This window comes from Myotis nattereri, assembly GCF_964212035.1.
Source record: "Myotis nattereri genome assembly, chromosome: 2".
Classification (NCBI taxonomy): Eukaryota; Metazoa; Chordata; class Mammalia; order Chiroptera; family Vespertilionidae; genus Myotis; species Myotis nattereri.
Window position 1 is genome coordinate 140,201,434 of NC_138076.1, and position 25,173 is coordinate 140,226,606.

Here is a 25,173-nt window from a genome sequence, read left to right on the forward strand (position 1 = left end):
TATCCACTGAGCCAAACCGGTTTCGGCTATAAAAATTTTGAGCCAACATTTAAACTTACGTATATTTGCATAATAGTTCAGCTTTCCATTGTCTATTGAATATTTAAAAGATTTGGCATCACTCGGTATGAATTTTCACATGTCATCAATTGACTTGAGCCAAATAATAGCAGCCCTCCACCCCCCCTGGAAAAGTGCCCTCCTGGCCCCTTTGTACATTTTCATTACCTGGATTGCCACTACAGGCATTGGAATTTAAGATCTTTGCTCTAAACTGATTCCAAAAATAATTTTTAAAACTCCTCTTAATACTATAATTTTGGGTTGTCCTTTGCTGTGACTCTTTGTTAATGATACAAGGAGCCTTTTAAAAATCATTTTTTTTTGTTCCATATATGTGTACTTCTTAAAGCATATTCAAAGGCCCTAGTATTCCCTAAGCCTGTATGTCTGAAGCCATTTTAGCTGTCCCAGGAAGGAAACGAATTTTAAGACTAATATTTTTTCACATTGATTTTTTTTAAAGAAAGATAAATATTTTTTCCAGAAAAATTGATTTTCTCTTAGATGCTGTCTAATAGAAATGAAATGAATACTGCATTCTGCTGAATGAGGACTGGGAATAGTAGAAGCAGAAACTGATAAAGTTTTATGATGCCTACTAGCTATTCTATCATTAAGAACTGTTTGTTTGTTTGTTTGTTTGTTTGTTTGTTTGTTTTCTTGAAGTGTTAACTTTGGGTATAATAACCATCTTCCTACCAAAAGAGCCCCAATTGAATCTTCTTAGGATTTAATTATTTTCTGATCAGCAAATATTACTAAGTATATCTTTGGAGCAAAACTTGTTTAGGCACTAGGAAAATTAAGTAATTAAAATTAGTTCTTGTCTTGATCCTGATGAATGTATCTGATGAGAAATACACATATATATTTACACCAAGTGTTATAGGAAGGGGAAAAATTTGATAATGATTAGAGAATTTTAGAAGGCTTCACAAAGGAGGTTGACTTGGAATTGTTTTTACATTTGCCTTGTAAAATACTGTCAAGATACATTGCTACCATGTGGTGCATTGTAATCCTTAACAGAAGGAGAAAAGAGAGAAGAGGAGAAAGAAGGAGAAGATAAATCACAGCCTAAGTCAATCAGGGAGCGACGGCGACCAAGAGAGAAAAGAAGATCTACTGGAGTTTCATTTTGGACACAAGATGTGAGAACCTATTAAAATATAATTTCCTGATAGTATGCTTCTCCTTCTTCTCCTTCTCCTTCTCCTCCTTCTTCTTCTTATTCTTTTTTCAAATCCTATTTAAATTATTTTAGGGAGGAGGTAGGGAGAGAGAGAAACTTTGATTTGAACTTTTTTATGTATTCACTGGTTCATTCTTGTATGTGTCCTGATTATAGATGAACCCACAACCTTGGCATATCAAGACAACGCTCTAACCAATTGGGCTACCTGGCCAGACTAGTATGCTTCTTTTCCAAAGTGCATACTAATAATTAATAATATCTTACATGGCTCAGTTTATATACTGTTTAGATCATCACTATGTGTTGTTGAGCCAAGTTATGAAATAGAAGTTCATAAACGTACATAAAAGTTCGGCCGTTCAACTAAGCAAAGTGTAACATGCTAATGATATGCTATGGCCACTCAACCACTTGCTATGACGTGCACTAACCACCAGGGGGAAGACAGTCAACTGCCGGGGTCCAACCCCAGTGGGTCCAGGGGTCCCCAAAGGCGTGGACGGAGTCAGCGAAGAAGGAAGGACACGGAGACATCGTTCAGTTCATCAGCGGCCTAGCCAGGATCTCCAGCCAAGTTCTGGTCAGGATCTCTAGTGAAGTTCTGGTTAGGATCTCCAGCCAGGTTCTGTGTCCGTGTTGTCTTGCTAGGTTCTCCAGCCAGGTTCTCCAGGTTCTCCAGCCAGGTTCTGTAGCCAAGTTCCCTCGCTAGGTTCTCCAGCCAGGTTCTGTCCAGGTTCTCCAGCCAGGTGCAGTCACCAGGTTCTAGTCAGGTTCTCTTGCCAATTTCTGTAGTCAGGTTCAGTCCAGGATCTTTTGCCATGTTCTCTCACTAGGTTCTGTCTCTAGGTTCTGAGGCCAGTTTCTGTCCAGGATCTTTTGCCATGTTCTCTCCAGCCAAGTTCTTCTGTCTCTAGAGACGTTCTGTGTAGGTTCTGTGCCTAGGTTCTGTCTCTCTCTCTGTCTCTTGCTGTCTTGTTACATCTGTATTTATACCAGTTGATTCAATCCTATCAATCTCTATTACAAAGGTTAGGGCGTTTCTTATCTCCATTCCAGGGAGTAAAGATTATGTAGCTTAAGCATGATTGTTCGTAGTTAAAGTGATTAATTACCCGCCTGGCACTTAGTTGAGGGGTTTTATTCCCTCCCTAACTTCAGGGGAAAATCTCTACCTGGGGAAACAATCTTTCTCAGAGAGGAGACCTTGGTTAAAACACATAGTGCCAAGAAGGTGAGCAAACATTTTAAGAACAGTATGCCATATATGCCAGGTCCTTTGAAACAGCAAGGATGGACCGGCTCCCGGCAGTCAACCAGTTGCTATCAGTGGTTCTCAACCTTCTGGCCCTTTAAATACAGTTCCTCATGTTGTGACTCAACCATAAAATTATTTTCGTTGCTACTTCGTAACTGTAATGTTGCTACTGTTATGAATCGTAATGTAAATATCTGATATGCAGGATGGTCTTAGGCGACCCCTGTGAAAGGGGTCGTTCGACTGCCAAAGGGGTCGCAACCTACAGGTTGAGAACCGCTGCTTTAGATCATCACTATGTGTTGTTAAGCCAAGTTATGAAATAGGAAAATTTATAAAGGGTAGTTAATAACTACTAAGATTTTTTGTGTGTTAAAAGCAGGAGCTCTTTTGTAATAATAGCTGCAGCTCAGCATACGTATATTGATTATTGTATAATGACTAAACTGCTCTCATCTTAGAGGTTCTTGAAAGATGCTTTACATTTAATCCCATTTTATGAACATGATTATAAGATAAACACATAACTGTTATTTCCGTCCAATGATGCTGGTTAGAAGCAGTGCTTTACTTACCAAATTATAATGATCCTATAGAATTTCATTTCTTTCCTGATTCCTAATTGTATGCCTGACATTGCTGTTCATATGCAGGAGAAAAAAGAACTATGAATTAGCTCAGTTAAGGAGAAATTTATACTATTTCAATACAGTGTACAACTGTAGTAGGACAAATATAATTTGTTTTATCTTATTTTTTGTTTGTTTGATTTTTTACTTTGCTTTTTCCCTTTTTTCTTTCAATTTTTAAAAAAATACATGTTTTTATTAATTTTAGAGAGAGTAAGGGGGAGAGAGAGAGAAAGGGATAGAAATATCAATGATGAGAGAGAATCATTGATTGGCTGCCTCCTGTATGCCCCTTGCTGGGGTTGGAGCCCGAAACCTGGCTATGTGCCCTGACAGGCAATCGGAACCCGTGATCTCCTGGTTCATGGTTCAATACTCAACCACTGAGCCACACTGGCCAGACTCATTTAATTTTTTAATATAGAAAAATTAAGCCATGCAAAAATAATGCAAAAGTATAATGATCCCACCCCAACTATCCATTATTTAAGCTAATTCCTCACCACTTCTCCAACTCCCATATTATTTTGAGAAAATCTTAGACATATCACTTTATCTGTAAAAATGTTAGTATATATTTTTAAGGAATAAAAATAATTAAAAATAGTAACCACAATATTATGACATAATGAGCACAATACCAGATTAGACTTATTGTTAAATAAACACTAAATCCTTAACATTGAATATTCAGTCAGTTTTAATATAAATTTAATTCATATATGCTATAAATGGTTTGTTGTTGTAGTTTTATACTTTGCTGGTTTGATTAGGACTCAACTAGGACCATACATGATGATTATCTCTTTTTTTTTTTTTTTTTTTTAAAATATTTTTTTATTGATTAAGATATTACATATGTGTACCTCTACCCCCCCCCCCCCCCGCCACCCCCCGCTCATCCCCTCACCCCCCCCCCGTTGTCCGTGTCCATTGGTTAGGCCTATATGCTTGCATATAAGTCCTTTGGTTGATCCTTCCCCCTTGCCCCCACCCTCCCCTACCTTCCTTCCAAGGCCCGACAGTCCAATCAAAGCCTCTCCGTCTCTGGATCAGTCCTTGTTCATCAGTTTATGTTATTCATTATATTCCACAAATAAGTGAGATCTTGTGGTATTTATCCGCTCTCCAGTTCCATCATGCTGTGGCAAATGGTAAGAGTTCCTTTTTCTTCTTCCTCTTCTTAAAGAATACCTTTCAGCATTTCATATAATGCTGGTTTGGTGGTGATGAACTCCTTTAGCTTTTTCTTATCCGTGAAGCTCTTTATCTGACCTTCCATTCTGAATGATAGCTTTGCTGGATAAAGTAATCTTGGTTGCAGGTTCTTGCTATTCATCTCTTTGAATATTTCTTGCCACTCTCTTCTGGCCTGCATGGTTTCTGTTGAGAAATCAGCTGACAGTCGGATGGGTACTCCCTTGTAGGTAACTGACTGTCTTTCTCTTGCTGCTTTTAAGATTCTCTCTTTATCTTTTGCTCTTGGCATTTTAATTATGATGTGTCTTGGTGTGGTCCTCTTTGGATTCCTTTTGTTTGGGGTTCTCTGCACTTCCTGGACTTGTAAGTCCATTTCTTTCACCAGGTGGGGGAAGTTTTCTGTCATTATTTCCTCAAAAAGGTTTTCAATATCTTGTCCTCTCTCTCCTTCTGGTACCCCTATAATTCTGATGTTGGTACGCTTGAAGTTGTCCCAGAGGTTCCTTACACTAGCTTCATATTTTTTGAATCTCTTTTCTTTTTTCTTTTTCGGTTGGGTATTTTTTGTTTCTTTGTATTTCAGATCTTTGACTTGATTCTTGGGATCCTCTTGTCTGCTGCTGGATCTCTGTAAATTATTCTTTATTTCAGTCAGTGTATGCTTAATTTCTAGTTGGTCCTTTTTCATGTCCTCCATGGTCTCACTATACTCCTTGAGGGATTCATTAAATTTATCGGCGGTTTCCATAAAATTCTTGACAAACCTTATAAACGTGGCCTTGAACTCTATATCCAGTCGTCTGCCCTCCTCCGTTTCTGCCAATTGTGACCTGTTTCTTTGTCTCCGCATTTTGGCTGCTTCCCTGTGTTGATAGAGTGGCCCTGCGCGCCAGGTGTCCTGTAGGGCCCAGTGGCTCAGCCTCCCCAGTTACCTGAGGTGGGCACTCTTGATGCACTCTTGGTGCCTTGGTTGTTGTAGGATCACTGGGAGGAATTGACCTCCAGGCCAATTGGCTGTGGGAAGCAGCTGTGTCTGAAGTGGGAGAATGGTCCCCCTCTGACCACTGGGTACAGTGGCTCCTGGATCTAAGGAGGTGCTAATTCAGCCCCTGCCTGAGGCCACAGAGCAGGAACCATGAAGAGGCTCAGCTGTGAAGCAATGCAAGCTGCTGCGGGGCCTTGGGCCTTCTCTTGGAAGTTCCGGGTCTGCTTGGCTGGGCTATAGTTAGGTACATTCACATGCAAAAGCCTCTGCCGCAGCCTGGGTGGGGCGGGGTCTCAGGGAGTCAAAAGGGCGGAGAAAGAAGCTATGGCTGATTCTCCGCGCCTGGAGTCGCGCGTCTCAGTGTCCCGGTAACGGCCGCAAGCACCTCCGAGGGAAAGCGTCCCCCAAGTTCGCCCGCCGCCGCCTGACAGAGCAGCCTCTCCCCGTATGAGTCCTGGGTCCCCAGACACTTGCTGGAACCGGAGTTCAGAGCAGTCGGGAGCTTGTGATTCAAAAAGACAGCCGCGTCCTCAGGTGCCACCCCCTTTCCGCGCGCGCGAGCCGCCGCCGCCGTACCTCTGCACTCAGCCTCCGCAGCTCCTCTGGCTCTCAGCGTGCTTTTCTTTTCTTCTAGTTGTAGAAATTACACTCAGCCAGCCTTCCTGCTGTTCTGGACGATGTTTGCTCCGTCCTTTGGGATATTGTTCAATTGTTGTGTGAGGCGACTATTTCCCGGTGTTTATCTATGCCGCCATCTTAGTTTTCTCCTCTGTTTATTTCTTCAAGGTGACCCATCACTTCAGATTCACTGTAATGTGTTCTTCCTACAATTGAATTTCCTTCTCTCCATTGAGCAGTCACATCAGTAGGATCAAGTATGCCTTCAAAAATATGCTCCCAGAGATACAAACCAATGGCAGCTTTGCCCCAGATTTGTACTCGGAAGTCTGTTTTCCCTTTCATGGATTTATTTAATATTTGGAGACTAGTTTTAAATCTGTGTTGTTGCTCATTTTTCTCATCTCCTTCCCAAGGATTCCATTCTTCACTTCCCAAAGTAGATTGTTCTCGGCCGCGCCCCTCCCGCGCTGGGGCCGCCCCCTTCCGGAGGCCCCGAGAAGAGGCGGCCGGTGCCCGGCGGCGGCGCCCGAAAAAGACGTGGTAGGCGGCGTAGAGAGAGAAGAGGCAGTACAGGGCGATGAGAAACGAGCACAGCCGCTTCCGCGTCAGCCGCATCCCACTTGGGCTTCCTGCCAGGCCACCGCCGCCCGGGTCCGGGGCCCAGGCGACGCCGCCACGCAGGGCCGCGGCCCCAGCGGCGTCCGGTGCAGGCCCAGGCCCAAACCCAGAACCCGATGATTATCTCTTTAATGTTTCTTTTAATCAGTAAGTTTCTCCCTTTTTTTCCCCCTTACAATTGCTTTGTAATGAACTGGATTCTCATATTCTTGAAGTGTAGTTTTTCCTATTTCCCATCAACTGGTAGAGAATTGATCAGATTCTGATTCAGCATTCCTTTGGCAAGGTTTTTCTGTTTGTTTATCCTCACCTGAGGATATTTTTTTCCATTTGGGTTTTTAGAGAGAGTGGAAGGGAGGGAGAGAGAAACTTTGACATCCATTAGTTGCCTTCTGCACACACCCCAACGGGGTGTGGTGATCGAACCTGCAACCCAGGTACTTGCTCTTGATCAGGACTCGAACCCTAAACCCCTTTGGTGCACAGGCCTACGCTCTAACTATCTAGACACACCAGCCAGGGCTGGCAAGGTATTTTTAGCCTCCATCAGGAAGTACATAATGTATGGTTGATTTTAATTGACTGCCTGGTAACATTTTAATAACAGTGAAATAAAATCCCACAGTCTAGCACCCTGACAGAGTAACTTACTGTGTAAAATTCTTTTTTCTTCTGAATAACTAAGAAACTACATGTTAGTAGTTTAATAGGCAAAGCTGTATTAGTTACAGTATAGTATTTATTTTCCCCCACTGTTATTCAGACCAGCCCTCCTTACAACTCCAGTTTCTGGCATTATAAGGGTCCTTCCTGAAATCCATATTGGCAACACTTGTCTTTTTAATTTGAGCCTGCATTGAATTGTGTTCTAATCAGCCAGCAAAGCAGAGCCCTCCTTTCCCCTTCATAGCCACACCTCTATCATACAACATACAAAAAGAAAGGGTAGTGTGCACTTGGGCAGCTTTTTGCTCTATTGTATTAGTAGGTTCCTTTTTTTTAGCTACTACTTTTCAGGACCTCGAAGCTTTCCCCCTGTTTTAATTTTCAGTTCCTGTGTTTTCCCATGAAGCTGCAATGCATAAAGACAATTAATCCATGATATGGAATTAAAATATTTATATATTAATTAGTAATAATAGCAGCAGCAGCATTGATTTCTCCTGTTCCCAACCTGGTGTTCACATATAATTTTTTACTAGTTACCAAAATGATAGCTTGTACAGATTCTCACTAATCCTCACAGCAATTCTATAAAGTTTATTTCCTTACTTTTATGTGTAAGGTAACTGCAGCTCAGAGAAATTAAAATAAGTTTGCCCTAAGTCACATAGCTAAAAATAGCTATACCAATGTGACTCTTGAGTGATCTAATTGTAAAGCCTGTGATATTTTTATGGTGAGCCTAAGACAGATATGTTTGAATGCAAATTTCCCTTTTCTTTCAACCCTTTAAGGTTTGTTGAGATGTTCAAGACCTTCTAATAGGATATTCCTATAGTCTGGGATTCTAGGTTTTTAATATGCTGAAACTGATTTTCTGTTTGGTGTATTATAAACTCCAAACGAATTTCCAGATAGATAAACGACCTAAACATATTAGCACTGTTGAATAAATCTTGCTGGGCTTAGCGAATGCAGCTTTTCTTGCTTAAGATCATGACTTAACTATTTTTGTTGCCTCGTTATAGTTGAATGACTAAATAGTACTTATATTGAAGATTGAAGTACATGCAGTACTATCCTAATATATAAAAACCCGGGGTCTGTAACATCCAAAACGACCGAAGGCTCGACCGACTGGAAGTCAGTCCTGCAGTCAGTGCTGAGTTGCCGTGGCCTCCAGTTACCATATAAAAGGGACTGTCTCCTCCCTCTGCCAGGCCTCTGGCTTCCTCATCCCTGTTAGGAGGCTGTTAGGCAGACTGCCTTTCTTCACCAGGTATGCTGAACGACGTGGATGATGCCATGCTGACAAATCGGCCGGAAAAATAGGGTAGAAAAATGTCCATGTGAAAATCAGTGTACTTTTTGATTTATTTCCCTGGTAGATCTTTCGCAAGGGCCATTTTAAACCAGAAAAGCCCTAAAGTATGTAAATATCAACTGTTTGAAATTGACTATCTATTTTAGAGTGATGAAAATGAACAAGAGCAACAATCAGATACAGAAGAGGGATCCAATAAGAAAGAAACTCAGGTAAAACCTTTATTTTTTGGATTTTGAAGTATGTATTATTTTCTAGGTATTACTTTTTGTGTTTATATTTATCCATGAAAGACAGTTGCTCCACACTGTACCTTCATGCGAGGGATAGACTTACCAGTGGTTTGCTGGTATCGGGTGGAAGGACTGGAAAGGTGCGCACAGAATATTTTAGAGGCAGTGAAAATGTTCTGAATCTTGATTGTACTGAATTTATGGATATACGCAACTGTCAAAGCTCATCAAACTGTATACTCTAAGGTAGATGTAGTTTCTTGCATGTAAATAAGTCTTCAAAGTTGAAAAGAAAAACAAAAATAGAATAGTACCCTTCAGCAAAGAGAAGTATCTAAAGAATATTCATAAATTACCAGACCCAGATTTTAGTTTTTTAAAATGCAGTTATGTTCTGGAAAAGGCCATAGCCCTTTTTAATTTTCTTCATATTTGTTTAGAAATTTAGTATCTCTAAAGGACTTTTCAACAATCTTGAAAATTCTGAATTGCATGTGAAGCTCAAGCTGCCTGCCTTCAGGATATATCTTTAAAGAAAATTAATAAATTTTATCACAGAGAATTTGAATTACTTTATCATAATACTATTATTACTTCAAAACTGGGGCTTTTGTTACATGGGTTATTATGATTTGCTGTCATTAAGCTGTTGTATGGTAATACTTTTACCATGTAAGTGACAGTAGTAATTAAGAATTTAAATGTGACACTAAGCAAGAAACCATAAAAAAAGATTAAGAGATTTAATTTTTTTTTCGATTTGATTATTTAAACATGTAAAACTATAATATGTCAGAAAAGAAGCCCTTAATAAGACATGTTTAAAACACAGAGACATGTTTTTTGTTCAGGTAGAAGAAAAGAATCTTAGCCTTTTTTTCTAACATTTAAAAGATTAGTATTTGTACTGTATATTAGTATTTGTACTGTATAAATTTGTACAGTGAAAAAATAATTGGGGCATAATACATAAAATGTATCAATTTACAAAAGAAGGAATACAAATGGCCAGCAGCTTGAAAATGTACTTAATTTCATTAATAATCAAAGACATAATATAAAATAAAATTGCAGAGGTTGATAATGATCAGATTTGGCATAGTTTTGAAATAGGCATTTCATAGAAGATTTTAGGATTGTAATAAATGTATCCTTTTGGGGGATTAGTTTAGCAATACAATACAGAAACCTTGCATAAAAGTTTATGCCTTTAAATTTAGCAATTCAGTTCTAGAAATCTAGAAGTAACTGAATTATCCTATATAATAAAAGCCTAATATGCTAAGTATCCAGTCATCTGGTCAGCCGTCCAACCAATCAAAGCGTAATATGCTAATGATATGCTAAGTCCACTCAACCGCTTGCTATGACGTGCACTGACCACCAGGGGGCAGATGCTCCGATCGGTAGGTTAGCTTGCTGCTGGGGTCTGGCTGATCCAGCCGACATGCCCTGGAGCCCTCCTGTGGTCCCTCCCTGGCCCTGATCGTGCACCAGTGGGTTCCTTCAGCCTGGCCTGCGCCCTCTTGCAATCCGGGACCCCTCGGGGGATGTTGGAGATTCAGTTTCAGCCCAGTCCCATAGGCCAGGCCGAGGGCGCTGGGCCTCTAGTGTAAAGATAAATCTACAGTGGTGTTCATAACAATGTGGCTCTTTAAGCAAAATATTGAAAACACTCCTAAACGTCTGTTGGTAGTGAATAGATTAAATAAAATGTATTTGCATAGATAGATATTTTATGTGTTCACATGGATATGTGTATAAAAGTTAACTAAGGGATTTGAGGCGTGGGGAATTAATAGAGAAACTTCTTATTTTTTTAGAATTTAAAGTGAAAGGGTTTATTAGTGAAGAAGTGAATCAGAGAGTAGGCTATTCCACAGAGCAGCTAGAGAAATTTTTTATATTGCAGTGCTTTTGTATGAGCTTATGGCACTGTAATCAGAAAAATTAAAAGGGTATTCTTACTTGGAAAAGGATTTTGGAGCACAAAGAGCAAGGACATCATAAAGTGAAATAAGCTGGTCACAAAAAAAGACATACTGTTTGATTCCCCTTATATTAGGTATCTAAAGTAGTCAAACTCATAGAAACATAAAGTGGAATTGTGGTGGCCAGGGGTTAGGGATAGGAAGATATATTGAGTTATTCAGTGGGTCTAGAGCAGCCATGGGCAAACTACGGCCCACGGGCCGAATCCGGCCCGTTTGAAATGAATAAAACTAAAAAAAAAAGACCGTACCCTTTTATGTAATGACTAGGGGCCCGGTGCACGAAATTCGTGCACTGGGTGTGGGGGGGGCGGGGAGTGTCCCTCAGCCCAGCCTGCCCCCTCTCACATACTGGGAGCCCTCAGGCGTTGACCCCCGTCACCCTCCAATCGCAGGATCGGCCCCTTGCCCAGGCCTGACGCCTCTGACAGAGATGTCAGGCCTGGGCAGGGGACCCCCAGACCCCTCCGATTGCTGGCTCTGCCCCTTGCCCAGGCCTGAGGCTTCAGCCAGAGGCGTAGACCCCCATCACCCTCTGATCACCTGATCGGCCCCTTGCCCAGGCCTGACGCCTCCGCCAGAGGTGTCAGGCTTGGACAGGGGACCCCCATCTCCCCCCGATCACTGGCTCTGACCCCCGCCCAGGCCTGAGGCCTCTGGCCCAGGAATCATGCCTGGGCAGGGGACCCCCATCTCCCTCTGATCGCTTGCTCCACCCCCCGCCCAAGCCTGACGCCTCTGACCCAGGCTTCAGGCCTGGGCAAGGGGACCATCATATCCCCCCAATCCCCGGCTCCGCCCCCCACCCAGGCCTGATGCCTCGGCCAGAGGAGTTGACCCTCATCACCCTCCGGTCACCAATCACCGGATCGGCCCCTTGACCAGGCCTGAGGCCTCCGGCAGAGGTGTCAGGCCTGGGCAGGGGACCCCCAGCTCCCCGCGGTTCCAGGCTCCGCCCCTGCCCAGGCCTAATGCCTCTGGCCTAGGCGTCCGGCCCGGGCAGCGGGGACCCGCAGTGGCAGTGGGGGGCGCCGCGATCGTGGGCTTCGCTTTAGGCCCAGGCAAGGGACCCCTAGCTCCTGGGACTGCCAGCTTCGACCGTGCCCAGCTCCCATCGCTGGCTCCACCCCTACTTCCTGCTATCACTGGCCAGGGCGACAAAGGCACCTGATTCTCCGATCATGGCTGGGGGGCAGGGCAAAGGCGGCCCCAGGGCCGCCTTTGCCCTGCCCCCCAGCTCTTAGCTCCCCCCTGGGTTTCCGATCACTGTCAGTGGCAGGGGGCTTCTTCCTGCTTTCCCTTTCGCCTCCCTGCATTGTGCCTACATATGCAAATTAGCCGCCATCTTGTTGGCAGTTAACTGCCAATCTTAGTTGGCAGTTAATTTGCATATAGCCCTGACTAGCCAATGAAAAAGGTATCGCCGTACGCCAGTTACCATTTTTCTCTTTTATTAGTGTAGATGTTTACTTTGAATTTATATTAGTTCACACAAATACTCCATCCATGCTTTTGTCCCAGCCCTCCAGTCCAGTTTAAGAACCCATTGTGGCCCTCCAGTCAAAAAGTTTGCCCACCCCTGGTCTAGAGCTTCAGTTTTGCTAGATAAAAAAGTTCTAGAGATCTGTTGCACAACATTGTATATATAGTTAACCACTGAACTATACTCTTAAAACTAATTTAGATAGTAAAAGTTATGTTTTTTACCACAATTTAAATATATATATTTTTAAAACAATGACAACACCATGATTTTTTAAAGAAAAGAAATAGAATATGAGTGAATTCAGTAACTGCATAGAGTTTTTATTTTTTAAGTTTAAATCAGTGAATCAGAGTGCAAACTATGAGGTGAGATGTGATGTTTTTGTTTGATATGTACACATTTTATGTGTAAATATTCTTCTGAATTTGAATATCTTTTTTTTTATTTCTGCACCTTTTTTATTGAGATATAATTGCTATATAACATATTAGTTTCAGGTGTACAGAACGATAAGTCAATGTTTGTATGTATTGAGAAATCACCACATTAAGTCTAGTTAACATCCATCACCACACAAAGGTACAAAAATAATTTTTTGTGGTGGGAACTTTCATGCTATACTTATACTCTTAGTAACTTATAAATTTGAATATTTTGAAAATTAAATTTTAACTTCAAAATTGTTATATAACTGAAGAATAAATTAATTTTAAAAAGCTTTACATCAGAAAATGGGAAACAAGTACCCTAGCCGGTTTGGCTCAGTGGATAGAGCATCAGTCTGCGGACTGAAGGGTCCCAGGTTTGATTCCAGTAGAGGGCATGCAGGAGGCAGCCTATCAATTATTCTCTCATCATTGATGTTTCTATCTCTCTGTCTTCCTCTCCCTTCCTCTCTGAAATCAATAAAAAATATTTTTTAAAAAAGAAAAGAAAATAGGAAACAAATGAAAATTTGATTTTGCAAAAAAAATTAAATACAACTTAGTAAGACATTCTTAGTCTGTGAATTAGACTTCAAACAGTCCCAAAGGAACCAATAATGTTATGGTGCAGTTGAAGATAAATGTAATAGGAAAATACAAATATTTTTGTTTATTTTTGAGAGGAAGGGAGAGGGCGAGGGAGATAGAAACATCAATGATGAGTGAGAATCGTTGATTGGCTTCCTCCTGCATGGCCCCTACTGTGGATCCAGCCCACAACCACTAAGCCACACCGGCCAAACTCAGTAAGATTATTTTTGTACTATTTATTATTACACAACTTAGATAAGAAGAGTTATTGGAACTTCAGTGTAGCATACCACTTGTTTGGAAATTTTTTAAATAATTATAATTTTCTACCTCTAATTTCTAAACTTTAAAGGACATATAGCTGGGTTTTCAAGAAAGTAAATTTTAAATGAAATATGTATATACTGTTATATATAAAATACCTTAGGTATTCATTTGTTTGTTTCTCATGTCATTGCCTCAAAAATAGAAAAATGAGAAAAGTAGTTGTTTGAATTAGCACATAGTAAACTTGACATTTTTTAATGAAAGTATGTTATTTTTTTTCTGCTGAGTGGGTATAGTAATGGATATGTGTCTTGGTCTATTTTTTTTCTATTTAAAAAAATAATATATGGTGGAATTTGTAGGAATTCACAAAAAAATTGACCATAAATTGCCCAATGTAATTATATTGTGCATGTAAAAATAAATAGTGACTGTGTTGTTGAACTTATTTCTAAGGACAACCATGTTAAAGTTAAAACAGATATAGTAATTAGATGTTAGTTTAATAGTGTGAAAACGGTATTTATGTTATGTTAAATTTACTTGATTAATCAACAAGTTACTTTAATGAAGCATAAAATTTAGTATCTCTGTTTTTCTCTTTTTTTTCTAGACGGATTCCATTTCTAGGTATGTTTTACCTTTTGTTTTACTACCTTCTCCTTTTCATTCTCTCTAAAAACTATGTGGCTAGATATTTATGGATTTTATAAGTTGATAAAATATTTTGAGTAGTAAAAATCTATCCATAATTTAGATGACCTAGTAACTGTCTTTGTCAAAGTCTTTACTTCTAATTCTTAGTCCCAGTAAGTTACGATTTTTCTTATCTTTACAACAATGATAACTTTTAAGTTTTCCTAAGCTTCCTAAGTTACCTCAATAATGACTATGTTATTATTAACAACAGAGTCTGATGAAACCCACCAGAAATTTATTTCATTAGGTATTCAGAATCTTCTCTCATATTTGCTTTTAAGTAAAAGAAAGCCATGCAAACGCTAAAAAAATGTCATCTAGCTCAAAATTATTGATCTTTTTAGAGACCTTCCTTGAATCTAATCTCCATTCCATTTTCCTTACCATAATTGTTATCCAAAGCCTTATAATACCAGGAATAAGTTTTTATGTACTGATGATTGTATTGAGTTGAAATGTAGAGGCATTATTAGAAAATGTACCCTGAATTCAGAACCAGATAAGAAGAGAATTCTTATTTACAAATCTGTTATCCATCACTTTGAATAGACTGTTATTCATCAAATAAAAAATGTTATAATTTTAAAGCATAATTATATACCACTTTAAAAATAAGAAAACTGCTACCAATCTATAATAATAAAAGCGTAATATGCTAACTAGACCAGACAGCCAAATGACCTTCTGGGCGAAACCAGGGCTGCAAGGGCCAAGGGCAGCCAAGGGGAGCAGGCCTAAGCCGGCAGTCAGACATCCCCAAGGGCTCTCAGACTGTGAGAGGGCGCAGGCCGGGCTGAGGGACCCCTCCCCCCCCCCCAAGTGCATGAATCTTGTGCATCAGGCTTCTAGTCTATAATAATAAAAGCGTAATATGCTAATTAGACCAGATGTCCTTCCGGACAAAGCCACGGCAGGCGGGGGCTAAGGCAGCCACCGTGGTGGCGGCGGCCGAGCCCCTTGCACAAATTTCGTGCATCAGGCCTCTAGTTAAATTATAATACGCCATCAGTTGTAAGCCATGTTCTGATTTCAAAGATGATAAAATGTGAAAAAAATGTACAATTTAAAAATTTTGATATAATTTATCATAATGTGAAACCAGGTTTGACTTTTAGATATAGAAATATTGAATCTCTTCCCCCAAAAATGGAAATTAGTAGTATTAAAAATAACTTTGCATTTATTATCTATATATATATAAAAGCCTAAGCGACTGTTACAACCAGTCGACCAAACGACCAGTCACTATGATGCACACTGATCACCAGGACACAGACGCTCAATGCAGGAGCTGCCCCCTGGCATTTCCACAGCCAGCCTCCCACTGCTGGCCAGCCTCCTGTGGTCCCTCCCCCTAGCTGGCCGGTCCCAATTGGCCCCGATAACCAGCCAGGCCAAGGGATCCCACCTGTGCACGGCACCAGACCTCTAGTATATTATAAAAGTTGATTAGATAACAAATGAGGGAGAATGTTATCTACTATTTGGACTATCAAGTTAATATATAGTAGGATGTGTGTTGATGTAAGTTGTGAAAGCCTATAATAAAGATTTTGACTTAAACTCATCTTTTGAAGATATGAAACCAGTTCTACGTCAGCTAGTGATCGGTATGATTCCTTGCTGGGTCGCTCTGGATCATACAGTTACTTAGAAGAAAGAAAACCTTACAGTAGCAGGCTAGAAAAGGATGACTCAACTGACTTTAAAAAGGTACTTGGGTTATTTAGTTTAATTTAAAATAATCTGTTTGTTAAGATATATATGTTGAGATATTCCTAGAAACTCATAATGAAATCAATATCTTACTCTAATTTTTAGTTTGGAGCAATTGATGGTAAGTAGAATATAAATAGCTGTTCATTTGTTTGTTTTTTAAAGGAAAGGGGAAAGTGCCCAAGACTTTATTTTACATTTAAGTGTCTCAGACCAGTAACTCTGATACTGTGACTTAGCTGAAAAGAGGCTTTGGGGCAGGGTGTGCGTGTGTGTATACAAGCATGTACACACACTTCTTTATTTGTTACTAGGAAGCAGCCAAAGAATGCAACTTCTGCTAGGAGAATATAGTTTTTCCTAGTAAGTCAAAAACTGTGGTAGTTCAACTGCTGTTAATGATTAAGGGGGAAGTAATTAAGAAATAAATGGAAAGTCAATAATCGAGGATTCTGATTGTCACAATTCTTCATATTATGAGCTTGGAATAAACCTGATGAAGTATATTGGGGAAAAAGAAGGCTTGTAGAATTTGTATATGTTCCCAGGTATTTGGCAGCTGTTTGAATTACCCACTTTCTTACAAGCCAAACCAGAAAGGTTAGTTTTCATTATGAATAAGATTCAGTCACTTTTCTTTTTTTCAGTAAAGAAGTGAACACTGAACTGTGTTACAGGAGTGAACTTCCACTCATGGGCAATGTAGATGGAGATATTGTCCCTGCTTGTATGGGTATCTTCCATGTATTGGGAGAGACAGACATTACAATCATACTAATGTATGTATACCTTAAAACAAGTATTCTGAAACAGTTTTATAAAGTGTTAACAAAGTTATATAAAGTTTTATACAGTAAGGAAACAGTTTTATAAATGAATCTATAAAGGAAAGTGTCAGTGCCTGACAGTGGATTTCCTAAGGAAGTGAAACTGGAGCAAAAGAACAGGAAGATGATTAGTAGTGAACTGGAAAAAAATGGGAGAGAAAAAAGTGTTCCAGAGAGAGTGAACTGCAGGCACATAGACCTGATGGTGGAAGGGTACGTGATACATTGAAGTAGTTAAATTTTCATTAGGGCTAGTTAACGGAAGGGATGGTGGTATGAGATTGCAACTAGATGTGTAGGCTGGGACAAAAACCATATGGTGCTTTACAGGCTATTTTAAGGATATCCTTATACTGAGAACATTGGGATGCCATTAGAGGGTTTTTAATGTATTAAATGGAGGTGTTAATGGAATGGTTGGTATATGAAAATTGAGATTGTCATTTTGAAAAGTTAATTTGCTGCTACATACAAAACAGATTAGATGGAGGTCAGGAGAGTAAGTCTAGCATTAGAATAGTTTAGCTAAGAGAATATTATCGCCATTTTTCGTGGTTGTAGTAGAGATTAGAGAAAAAGAAGTAGTAAATTCAGGCATTCTGTGAGTGTTCAAGATATATTTCACTTGTCTTTTAACTTTAGAAAAAATAATACAAATATAATGATAAATGCAATTGATACTTCTCACTATCATGAATTGAAGAGGGCATGATAGGCAGAAAAGCTCATAGACCACAAATAAAAATCACAGTGTCTCCAGAGCTCCAGCTATTACTGTGCAGTTACTGTCCCTCTTTATCAGAAAACTGAATTTCTTTAATGGATACTCAAAAGTCCGACTTTTTAGTGCTTTTATTTTAAATACTAGAGTTAGTTTCTAAGAGTTTATGTAGAACAAATATACCTGTGTAATCAAAACTGTCTGCATTGCAACCACAAAGCATTAAAATATATTTTAATGTATCCTTTAAAACCTCATGTTACCTTAATCTTTCTATACAAGTTTTAATATTGTGAAGTAATCAATAGGAAAAGTAACTAAACTATTAGGGCACAAAAGTAATTTGTTCTTCTTCCCTTATTTTTGTAGCTTTATGAACAAATTCTGGCTGAAAATGAAAAGCTGAAAGCACAGCTACATGATACAAACATGGAACTGACAGATCTTAAATTGCAGTTGGAAAAGGCTACCCAGGTTTGAACCTTTTTCCTTCCGTTACTCTATAGGCAATGGTTGTGATTTATTCTATCCAAAAGATTACATTGCAGTGTTCTCTAGTGTTCTAAACATAAGTTTGGTTACTGATAATAGCTTATTTATTAGTCAGAAAGAAACAATATAATACAGCTTAATGATCATTTTATCTACCTTTTTTAAAGTGAATTGAAAATCTAGAAGTATAGCCTCATAATGGAAAGTCTAAATATTTTTAAGCCTTTTAATACTTATGTAGTACATGAAGGATTTAAGTGCTTATTTCCAGAATACCAAATGTAGCAAGGTATTGAAAGCATCTATACAGAATCTCCTTAAAGTTATAACATTTCTTTATAATAATTTTTATTCATTATAAATATTTCCTATTCAAAAAAATGGTGATATGATATAGTAATACTGGAAGAAGATAATTGTAGTTATAACTCATTTTGCCTTCCTTCTATGCAATAGCCTAGAGGAGAGTATTTTAGACAAGAAAAATAGCTAAGCAGAATTAAAAACCTTGTTCATTTTTCCTAAGATGTGTAGGGTCTAGGAATTGTTTCCCAAGCTCTTTCTTGGAACACTAGTCCTGGGAGACAATAATAGGCACATTCCCTTCTCCTCCTCCTGCCCCCACTTCAAAAAAAAAAAAAGCTTTGTGATCCAAGAAACTTGGGAAATACTATATATTCTACATCTCAGAGATTTTACAGGGTCTATTTATATGTCAAAGGCTCTAAGGGATCCTGTCATTGTTAAGAAAACAAACTTGTTTAAATTTCACATGGGATTTTTTAGCATAAGCACATTTCTGCAGTACAACTCTTAGAATCCAGTTTGAAAACACTGATTAAAATTCGATAAATTATACTGCATGCTTTCTTTGGCTCCTTTTTTTACACTCATCTTTTTCATAATTTTTTAAAATTAATTTTCTGTGTTGAACTTGTGCTTGTTACCACTTTTTATTGTTGCTGTTAGCCATTATTATGTTGTAAAGCAATTGTCAATGCAGAATGCAAGCTGTGCTAAAATTCTAGGGCCCAAGCTAACCTTATGAGGTTATGAAGGCTCTTCAGATTTTAGTAATTAATGAGATTTTACTGTAAAGATACACAGAACAAACAAAGCAAACAAACTTTAGACACAGATAAGTATGGTGCTTACTAGAAGTAAATGGGGTCAAATACATGGTGACAGAAGGAGACAAGATTTTGGGTGGTGAGCAATATACATTTGATGTATTATAGAATTGAAATTCATATAATGTTACTAACCAATATCAGCCCAATAAATTTAATTTTAATAATGGGAGGGAGCCCAGCTGGTGTGGCTCAGTGATTGAACATTGACCTATGAACCAGGAGGTCATGGTTCAATTCCCTGTCAGGGCACAAGCCCGAGCTCAATCCCCAGTGTGGGACATGCAGGTGGCAGCTGATCAATAATTCTCTTTCATCATTGATGCTTCTCTCTGAAATCAATAAAAATATATTTTTTTAAAATTAAAAAGTAGGGGGGCGGGAAAGATACACAGAGAAGTAAATGAACACATTTCATAGTGACATGTCAAAAACTTAGAATGTTATACAAGTTAAAACTTGCTGGCTTATCCTTAAGCTTCATAGTAAACTGGAATGTCATCATTCTTCAGGTTACATTAGTAGCTTAATGAGCCTCTGTACATGAAAATATAACTAGTTTTCTGAAAATAGTTTTAGGTCTAGAGATTTGGCAACTATTATTCTACTAAAAATCTTGAAGTTTAGGTGTATTTGATAGTATTTAGCCAATGGACTCTAGAATCCTTGAATCCTGCCTTAGCTCAGCCACCTTCCTCCATATACAGTCTCCAAGGGAGGGAAATAGGTTAACTTACCAGAAACTGGTTTTTTGTTGTTGTTGTTGTTGTTTTAAATATATTTTATTGATTTTTTACAGAGAGGAAGGGAGAGGGATAGAGAGTTAGAGACATCGATGAGAGAGAGACATCAATCAGCTGCCTCCTGCACACTCCCTACTGGGTATGTGCCCGCAACCAAGGTACATGCCCTTGACTGGAATCCAACCTGGGACCCTTGAGTCCACAGGCCGATGCTCTATCCACTGAGCCAAACTGGTCAGGGCCAGAAACTGGTTTGATAAATTTTGTCAAATGTCAATTCACCACATTTACTAAATCTGATTTTAATATAACATCAAGAATATTTGTCAGAAATATTAACAAAAGTTGATGTTTTTAACCTAAGAAATTGGTAAATGAATCATAAAATTGCTAAAATGTTGTTATATGGAAAAAAATCCCCCAAAAAATACTAATTTTCAATCTAAAACTTATTTAATGTCTACTTGATGGCATTGTTCCATCTATTTCTGATTTATTCCAGGTGCTTTTGAATGTAATTTAATTCTTCAATCTTTTAAGCATTCTTAGGATTCATTTCATGTTCTGAACTGGTGTATATATATTAGCCTTTGTTTTAAATTTCTTGCAATTAAAATATAAATTTAAATTTCAGAAAGAAATAAGGATTAGCTGAAACAGTTTCATCATGATAGAAATTCTGAATTTGATTTATAACAATAAACAACTGAAATGACACACACACCCTGTTTATTTTTCATTACACTTATATCCCTTATATATTTCTTACTCTTCTTGCAGAGACAAGAAAGATACACTGATAGGTCACTATTGGAAATGGAAAAAAGGGTAAGTGTCCATTTTATTGACTACTAGAGGCCCGGTGCATGAAATTCATGCAAGAGTAGGCCTTCCTTCCCCCAGCTGCCAGCACCGGCTTCCCTTGCAGCCCCTGCTTCATCCTGAAGGCCGTCTGGAAGGACGTTGGACTGATTAGCATATTACGCTTTTATTATTATAGATCATTTTCCCATTTTATTGTTTTGTGTAAGCAACAGTAGTTCTTTTCCCTTTAGTTTTTGTGGATGGTAGTTTTAATGAGTTTAAATTAATACTCTTAAATTTAATTAGAATGTTTTCTAGCTTACCTTCTTTGGGGTGTCTGTGGGGTATCTGTAGGTGTGAAATTGTCTTATTAAATAAGACAATTTGTCATATTATTCTTTTAATTGATTAAAAATATATTGCCTTAATTCTGAAATGTAAACACACATTATGATAGTGAATCTGATATTTTTGAGATGCCATTTATCTCTTTGATTTTTATAGTAATATACTGAAAACATTGTAATCATGCATACATTTAGTTTAATTCTTTGCAAAATTAAAATACTTTCATTCTTGAAGTAATTTTTTTAAAGCTTCAGTGAGCATCAAATTTTCAAATTCTTTTAAAAGTTAATAATATTTATTTCATTTTGAGTTTAAGTATTTTACTTAAGTAAAATCTTTTAAACAAAGAAATGATTATAAGGAAATTCTTTTGCCATTTTATGTCTTTCTAAATTTTTTATCTGGCTCTAATATATTCACTTTCATTTCTCTCTGTTTATTATTTTTATTGCTCAGGGTCATAGGAATAACTCTACAAGTTTAGTCTGAGCAGTTGAAAATGTATAAAAGATCAAAAGTTAAAGGACAAGTGCTCTAAGAGTATCTATAATGCAAGTGAGTGGTGACTTGTAAGATTTCAAGCAGAGAAGAAATTACATCCTGGGCATATATGATCTCTAGATCAAAGAATAAATAATTAGAAGCAGTTGATATAAAAACATTTTCTCTCATTCCATTTTAAAAATAGCCAATTTACCATTCTGACTGAAAAAAGAGAGAAATGATACTAAAATACAGAGTCAGAGTCCATAAATAAACAGTCTGTTAGTGTCTGTGCCATTTACTAAATTGTATCTTGAAATAACTACTTGTTTTATTATGCTTTCAGCAGTTTTAAAAAATTATGTTCTAGACCATTTTGTTGTTGTTGTTAATCCTTGCCCAAGGATATTTTTCCATTGATTTTTAGAGAGAGTGGAAGGGCGGGGGAAAGACAGAGCAAAAGAAACATCCATGTGAGAGAGACACATCGATTGGTTGCCTCCTGCACACACCCCAACCAGGGCAGGGGATTACCAGAGCAGGGGATTGAGCCTGCCACCGAGGTATATGCCCTTGACTGGAATTGAAACCAGGGCCTTTCAGTCTGCAGGCTGATGCTCTAGTGGCCACTGAGCCAAGTCAACTAAGGTTGTAGACGGTCGTTCTCAACCTGTGGGTCGTGACCCCTTTGGGGGTCGAACGACCCTTTCACAGGGGTCGTCTAAGACCATCAGAAAACACATATATAATTACATATTGTTTTTGTGATTAATCACTATGCTTTAATTATGTTCAATTTGTAACAATGAAAATACATCCTGCATATCAGATATTTACATTACGATTCATAACAGTAGTAAAATTACAGTTATGAAGTAGCAATGAAAATAATTTTATGGTTGGGGGTCACCGCAACATGAGGAACTGTAATAAAGGGTCGCGGCATTAGGAAGGTTGAGAACCACTGTTCTACCTGTGGTCGGCAAACTGCGGATCGCGAGCCACATGCAGCTCTTTGGCCCCTTGAGTGTGGCTCTTCCTAAGCCTTAGGAGTACACTAATTAAGTTAATAACAGTGTACCTACCTATATAGTTTAAGTTTAAAAAATTTGGCTCTCAAAAGAAATTTCAATCCTTGTACTGTTGATATTTGGCTCTGTTGACTAATGAGTTTGCCGACCACTGTTATAGACCATTTAAAAAAATTTTGGTGCCCTGGCCAAGTGACTTAGTTGGTTAGAGCATTGTCCTGTTGCGCTAAGGTTGCAGGTTTGATCCCTGGTCAGGGCACATACAGGAGTCAACCAGTGATTACACAAATACGTGGAACAACAAATCAATGTTTCTCTCTCTCTCAAATCAGTCAATAAAAAAGTATGTGTGTGTGTGTGTGTGTGTGTGTGTGTGTGTAAACTATTTGTATAACTAATTGCTAAAATTTGAATCACTTATTTTATTAAATTTAATATTATATTCTTTCACAATAGAACTATTATTGAATTTTATATCTAACATGTAGAAATAAAAACCACTCCTCTGTTATCCATATTATGGTTGAGATGAAAAGGCAGATAACTTAATCAAAAATATATACTTATTACAAAAAATTTAGCAAAAGAAAAAAATAAAATCATCCATCACCCTGTCATGAGAGATAACTGATATTTTTATGTTTATCCTAAGCTTAGGCACACGATACATATTTTTGTTTTCTGACATTCTCACCTGACCTCTTCTGTCTGTCAAATGCAGATAAGTTACAAAGTAGCTAATTCATTCTCAATTTAACAGACATTGACAGTCATAGTATTAATAATAACTACTAACACTCCTTCAGCACTTTCTTAAGTGCAGATTGTGGGGTAAGCACTTTACATGCATTTTCTCATAACCATATTTTTAATGTTAGTAAGTTTATTTGTCAGACATAAGAAGTTCCTATAACTTTATGGTTGTCAATTGGGCAACAAGGCAATTTAGTATGGTGTTCGTGTCTTTATCACTAAGTAGTTAAAATCTTGAAGTCACCTAATAAAATTGAGGGTGGTTGGGCAATTACTTATCAGTAGGAGAAAATATGCTATTATGCTATTTCTGGTATTTCAAAAATTTATAAGAATTAAATTGACATATGTCCTAGTATTTTGAGAAGTTCATTGTTTTTTATAAATTTGTCGTAGCTGTATTATTAACTAGGAGAAAGGTCTGTTTATGAAAATAACATGCTGATAATAGAATAACATGGTACTTATCAAACTAGTAAGATTTCATCTATTTTTTTAAATTACATACCCTTAAAAACATTAACATTTACAGTAAATGTACTGATTCACTAAATATGAACATTAATTATTAATCTGGGAAAGAATGTCTTGGAAGTAGTTTTGGTATAATTAAAGTAATTTAAATGGTTTGTATCTGAAAGGTGACCGGCAAGAGTCAGTATCTTCTGGGCGGTATGACCTAACCAAAGTTTTACAGCACATTAATTATTGCTGCTTGCTTTTTTGCATAACACCCTAGAATGCTTATTATTTGAGGGAGTATAAAACAGTACACTGCAAAAATGTATGTTGCCTTTGCCCGTCACTCTTTGAAATAAGGTAATGTAAAATAAAATGCTGCAGTTGCTTCTTCATTAGATTCACTGCATTAATGCTACACAGTATCAACTGAATAAGCTTTGAAGTCAATTGGGTAAATAATGGCTAGTAAATAATTTGGGTGGAAGAGATGAACTTCTCTTAAATCCTATGGAAATTTTAAAGTACGGGTATTTTAGGCACGTTTGCTCTTGCTTTTCTGCTTCTAACACTATAGAATAATTGCATCTTTGTGTGAGTTTTTTGTTTTTGTTTTTTTCCTATACAATCCTAAGTCTTCAGTATTGGTTTACTCTATCCTTGCATTTTACGTAAGCTAAAATAGTTTGAAGATGTTATATAGCATCTTACCAGAAAGTCAAAGCTTTAAAGAAAGAGCTTATAGAAAGTAATACAAATAATGACTTTCATATTTCTTTCTCAAATATTGGAAAGCTCTTTACACATCACTGGCATCACACCTTTTTCTACACTGCTCCTGATTTGATTTTTGATTCTCAAGTGGCACTATTTCACAATTTAGAAGAGAACATAAGAATATAATTATTATATACTTAATATTGTTCTTTTAAATTGACCTAGGAACGAAGAGCTCTAGAAAGAAGAATATCTGAAATGGAAGAAGAGCTCAAAGTAAGTATAAACCATGCTACTTATGAGACATAGTGCTGTTTAGGAACTCAAATATTACAGTACTGTTATAGGTGTTATGTTCACAGTAATTGTTCTCAAGGCTGTTTATGCAATTTGTGATTTTATCTATATCCAAGCTTCTCTTTCTTCCTAAATCCAGATCGTAGGTGGACTAGAAAAGTACTTAACACATATATCTTTTCGTTAATGAATTTTTGTGGAACTTTTGATGTTCAGTACAGAACATATTAGACAATAATGACTAAGATTTGGGATTCATTATTTGTTCTTCGCATTCACATGCTCTGTTTCTTGGAGAATAAATGGTGGAGACGTTTCAATATAAAAATATTCTCCTTTGAAAATAAAGAATATTAAAATAGTAGACAAGCAGAGCTATATTTTATCAAGTTCTGCATTTCCTATGG

General features: G+C 37.9%; 1 protein-coding gene across 2 annotated transcripts in view; it reads left to right on the top strand.

The window, feature by feature from the left end:
* PPP1R12A (protein phosphatase 1 regulatory subunit 12A) overlaps positions 1-25,173 on the top strand; it is a 163,363-nt gene that overhangs the window by 133,741 nt on the left and 4,449 nt on the right. For both annotated transcript variants that reach the window (XM_081083374.1, XM_081083375.1), the window contains 7 exons: positions 1,093-1,214; positions 8,700-8,765; positions 14,160-14,176; positions 15,823-15,958; positions 17,879-17,983; positions 20,655-20,702; positions 24,695-24,745. In XM_081083374.1, coding sequence (XP_080939500.1) covers positions 1,093-1,214; positions 8,700-8,765; positions 14,160-14,176; positions 15,823-15,958; positions 17,879-17,983; positions 20,655-20,702; positions 24,695-24,745 — 545 coding nt within the window. The remainder of the gene's footprint in view (positions 1-1,092; positions 1,215-8,699; positions 8,766-14,159; positions 14,177-15,822; positions 15,959-17,878; positions 17,984-20,654; positions 20,703-24,694; positions 24,746-25,173) is intronic.